This window comes from Dipodomys merriami, unplaced genomic scaffold (assembly GCF_024711535.1).
Source record: "Dipodomys merriami isolate MVZ:Mamm:240054 unplaced genomic scaffold, mDipMer1.0.p SCAF_1, whole genome shotgun sequence".
NCBI lineage: Eukaryota > Metazoa > Chordata > Mammalia > Rodentia > Heteromyidae > Dipodomys > Dipodomys merriami.
Window position 1 is genome coordinate 138234600 of NW_027202270.1, and position 4330 is coordinate 138238929.

General features: G+C 50.0%; 1 protein-coding gene across 1 annotated transcript; it reads left to right on the plus strand.

Moving 5' to 3' along the window:
- Positions 1 to 301: 301 nt before the first annotated feature.
- On the plus strand, positions 302 to 3949 carry Tmem30b (transmembrane protein 30B). Its single transcript, XM_070032217.1, has one exon. It carries the CDS (start codon positions 713 to 715, stop codon positions 1772 to 1774), a length of 1062 nt encoding a protein of 353 aa, XP_069888318.1. The 5' UTR covers positions 302 to 712; the 3' UTR covers positions 1775 to 3949.
- The last annotated feature ends 381 nt before the right edge of the window (positions 3950 to 4330 follow it).

Below are 4330 nucleotides of genomic sequence, written 5' to 3' on the forward strand. Positions count from 1 at the left end.
ATGTAATTTGCGTCTGAAAGCCGAGTGGTCATATATAAATGAACCTGCAAAGGCCACAGAATCCAGACTCGCCCCTTCCTCTAAATAATGATTGACAGGCCGAATCCTTCCAGCCTCCAGCACCACGGCGCAACTCTCTCAGGGGTCTGAATTCAGCGCCTAGGGTTTAGGGAAAACTGGCCTAGGGACGCCCCAAGTTACCTTGAAAGCCGGAAGAGAAAGGAGTTAACCTGATGCAGGTTGGAGCCACTCAGAGGCAGCCTGGGGCCGCGTCACTCACCCCGGGGAAGGAGGAGCTGGCGCCGGGACTGAGCACGGAAAGGAAAAAGGTGAACCTGAGCCACCAGGCGAGGCAGGAGCCCCATCCTCCCCCGCCCCCTGCCCTCCGCCCGGGCCGGCTCACCTCTGAAGGGGTGGGGCGGGGTTCCGAGTTTCCCCCGCAAGGGGCGGAGTTAACTCTGATCCCCAGGCCGAGGCGGAACTGCCATTTCCCGCGACGGTTCCGAGATCCAGGAACCCAAGACTCACCTGCGCCTGGGGAAGGGGGCGGAGCCAGAGGGGGAAAAAAACACGCACCTGAGCTAGCTGGAAGTCGGTCCCGAGCGTAGCCCTCGGGTTGACACAGAGCAGCGAAAGGGGGCGCTCCTCGGCTGGTCCCTCCCCGAGCGATCTCGGGTGGGTGGGTGGGCGCGGCGCGTCCCGCGTGGCCACCATGACCTGGAGCGCCGCGGCGCGGGGCGCGCACCAGCCCGACAACACCGCCTTCACCCAGCAGCGCCTCCCGGCCTGGCAGCCGCTGCTGTCGGCCGGGATCACGCTGCCGCTCTTCTTCTGCGCCGGCCTGGCGTTCATCGGCCTGGGTCTGGGTCTCTACTACTCCTCCAACGGCATCAAGGAGCTCGAGTACGACTACACGGGCAACCCGGGCACCGGCAACTGCTCGGTGTGCGCCGCCCTCGGGGAGGGCCGCGCGCCGCCGCCCAAGTGTTCGTGCGCCTGGTACTTCTCGCTGCCCGAGCTCTTCCCGGGCCCCGTGTACCTGTACTACGAGCTGTCCAACTTCTACCAGAACAACCGGCGCTACGGGGTGTCCCGCGACGACGCGCAGCTCAGCGGGCTGCAGAGCGCGCTGCGCCACCCGGCCAACGAGTGCGCCCCGTACCAGTTCAGCGCCGCCGGCCTGCCCATCGCGCCCTGCGGCGCCATCGCCAACAGCCTCTTCAACGACACCTTCTCGCTCTGGCACCAGCGCCGGCCCGGCGGGCCCTACGAGGAGGTGCAGCTGGATCGCACCGCCATCGCCTGGTGGACCGATTACCACGTCAAGTTCCGCAACCCGCCGCTGGTCAACGGCAGCCTGGCGCTGGCTTTCCGCGGCACGGCGCCCCCGCCCAATTGGCACCGGCCGGTCTACGAGCTCAGCCCCGACCCCAACAACACCGGCTTCATCAATCAGGACTTCGTGGTGTGGATGCGCACCGCCGCGCTGCCCACCTTCCGCAAGCTGTACGCGCGCATCCGCCAGGGCGACTACACCGCCGGGCTGCCCCGGGGCGCCTACCGCGTCAACATCTCCTACAACTACCCGGTCCGCGCCTTCGGCGGCCACAAGCTCATCATCTTCAGCAACATCTCGTGGATGGGGGGCAAGAATCCGTTCCTGGGGATCGCCTACCTGGTGGTCGGCTCGCTCTGCATCCTCGTGGGCTTTGTCATGCTGGTCGTCTACATCCGCTACCAGGATCAGAACGACGACGACGACGACGACGAGTGAGGCCCGCGATCCGAGGCCCCCTTCCCGCCCCTTACCCAACAGCTGCGTTGGGCGCCTCCCTCTCTCCCCTTGTTCAATCTCAAGCTCACATGACTTCGACTCCTGCTACGGACCAGGGGCTCAGAGAACGGAATTGCCTGTTTTCTGCCTGTCTACTGTCCTGACGGGGCGTTTGAACTTGAGCGGAATGCGCTTGCACGTTCTCTTCCCGCTTCATGTCTGAGTTGACCAGTCAGGGCCTCAAGGTCTGTAGCATTCCAGAGCCAAAAGGAAGGAAGGGATTCTTAGTCAACACCTACCAGAGGGAGGAACGGAGAGACCTAGTGATGTGAAATGGATCATTGGAGAGCAGGGAGCCAGAATTTGTCTTCTTGTTCTGATCCAGTGCTTTTGCTAGACAGCATGATAATTTTTTTCTTGTTGTTGTTGTTGTTGTTTTGGTGGGGGGGAGAGGGTGAGAAAGGCCTGCAGGTAATCGGCAGAGGCAGGGAAGTGGGCTAGATTAGGAGATACCAGCCCTACAGGGTTTGATCCAGTAAAGCTTGAGTGAGCGCAAGCAGCTTAACAAACTTATCTGGAAATTCCCCCCTAGAAGTTGGGGATCTTTACCCTGACACAGGCTGAGCCTAAGCAGTCTCCTGAGTTCAAAGTTTCAGGAAGTGGTTTGTTTCCAGGGATCATCACAGAGTTCAGGTTCTGTCTAGCACTCTGCCTTAAACATAGCAAGCTCTGTCTGTAGAATGAATGACTATGCTAGGACACGTGCAGATTTGCAGTGCTGGATTCCGTCCACTCATTCTATGTTTGGGCAAACTTTGCCAGATACTATGAAAATGCTAGGCCAGCTTGCACAGCTAAGAGGGGATGTTTTAACCTCAGAATACAGAAGCTGTGTGTGAACTTGGAGGGAAAGTTGTTAACCTAAAGCCACCTGTGTCTCTCACCTCCCTCGATTCTCTTTGGTGTCTGAAAGCTTGTTTATACCTAAGAGAATTAATTTATGTTATCAGATCAAACATTTGTTTCTAGTTTGCATGTGTGCTGAGGAATCTAGTCATCTGTGAACTAGAATTTTAGGATTATTTTGGATAATGTTAAAATCATTCCGTTGATTTCACTGATAGATGAGAATCAATATAAAGTTATCCTAAGAAGCAATGAAATATATTTTTAAATATTCTTTATGTTACAATAATTTAACAGAATGTAAAAATAAAATCCTTAGTGATATTCTCCTGTCAGTTGAGTTTTGAGAGCACTTATTTGATGTTTGCCAGAATTCTCCTGCTAATTATTACAGCTGCTTGCTAGTTGCTGCTCTTCCTACTTTCTCATTTCTTAAGGCAGTACAAGGTCTTGAACTATGTCTTTTTTTTTTAGTAGTCAAGTATTGAACAGTTTACATTGATTTCGTGATACCTTCCTCTAGTTCTTTGATAAATACTGATGATTGGACAGCATGCTACTCATTGATGCCTGTCTTGGATCTCCTGCATGAATAATAATTTAAGAGTCTGTTTCAATGAACTAAGCAACTCAAAGACAGCCATGGGAGGGGAGGAATGAGAGGGAAAGAGGGAACAGCTTACACTAAGCAAAAGGAAAGAAATGTACATATCACCTGATATGGAAGAAATAATTGTATTGTCAAAGCTTATAGAATTCACAAACTTTATAGATCATGATAATGACAATTTGCCTTGTGAAGGTTAAAATGTGTTTGTGAACTTTAATTAAGTATCACTATTCCACAATACTGTGAAATATGTGAAATTTATATAATGACCTAATCTCAATAAAAAAGTGTTTCATTTCCACATATATGAAATAACTTTGGTCATTTCAATGTGTTGGCTTCCCAACTCCTGAACGTGATAAATTTTATTGTTCAATTAGGTATTGTGGTCTACCACTATGAAAATCTGATCATTGCATGTACTTTGATCATATTTGTGATGAATGTTTGATCAGACAGCTCACTAGCCCAGCCCTATTATTTTCACCATATAGTTGAAAGCACCTATGTATTTTGCTAGCCCTTATAGAATAGCAGTCTATTACTATAAAATGCTAAACAAGGCTATTCTAATGAGATTATCTGATTAAATGAATGAATGTACTTCCAGATGCTATTTTCTGGGTTCGTAAAAGAGAATAAAGGTTATATTTGCCTTACCTTTCTTACTGTGTTTACTTAATTCTCTTGAACTATGATCTTAAAGGCACAGACAGTACCAACCATTCCCCTCATGGGAATAGCAGCCAGAAAACCATCTTTTACAATAAGACTTAAAGAGAGTCAAGTCTCTCATTGTTAACTTCCTGTAACATTATGAACTTAAGTCAATATCATATTTATGAATTAAATTTTTTCAAAGTATTGTTTGCATTTGAAAAATGTAGCTCATATTTTGAAATTTTTGAATGCTAAAAATTATTAAAGCTAGCGATACCTCAGACAAGGGCCTCATATCTAAAATATACTTAGATGACATTGTCCCACTCATTGGGAAATGGAAAGACCTAGAAAAAATTATATTAATCAAAGCCGGGCGC

Excerpts from the sequence above, each read along its gene's own strand:
- Tmem30b (XM_070032217.1), top strand. The coding sequence starts at position 713 with ATGACCTGGAGCGCCGCGGCGCGGGGCGCGCACCAGCCCGACAACACC.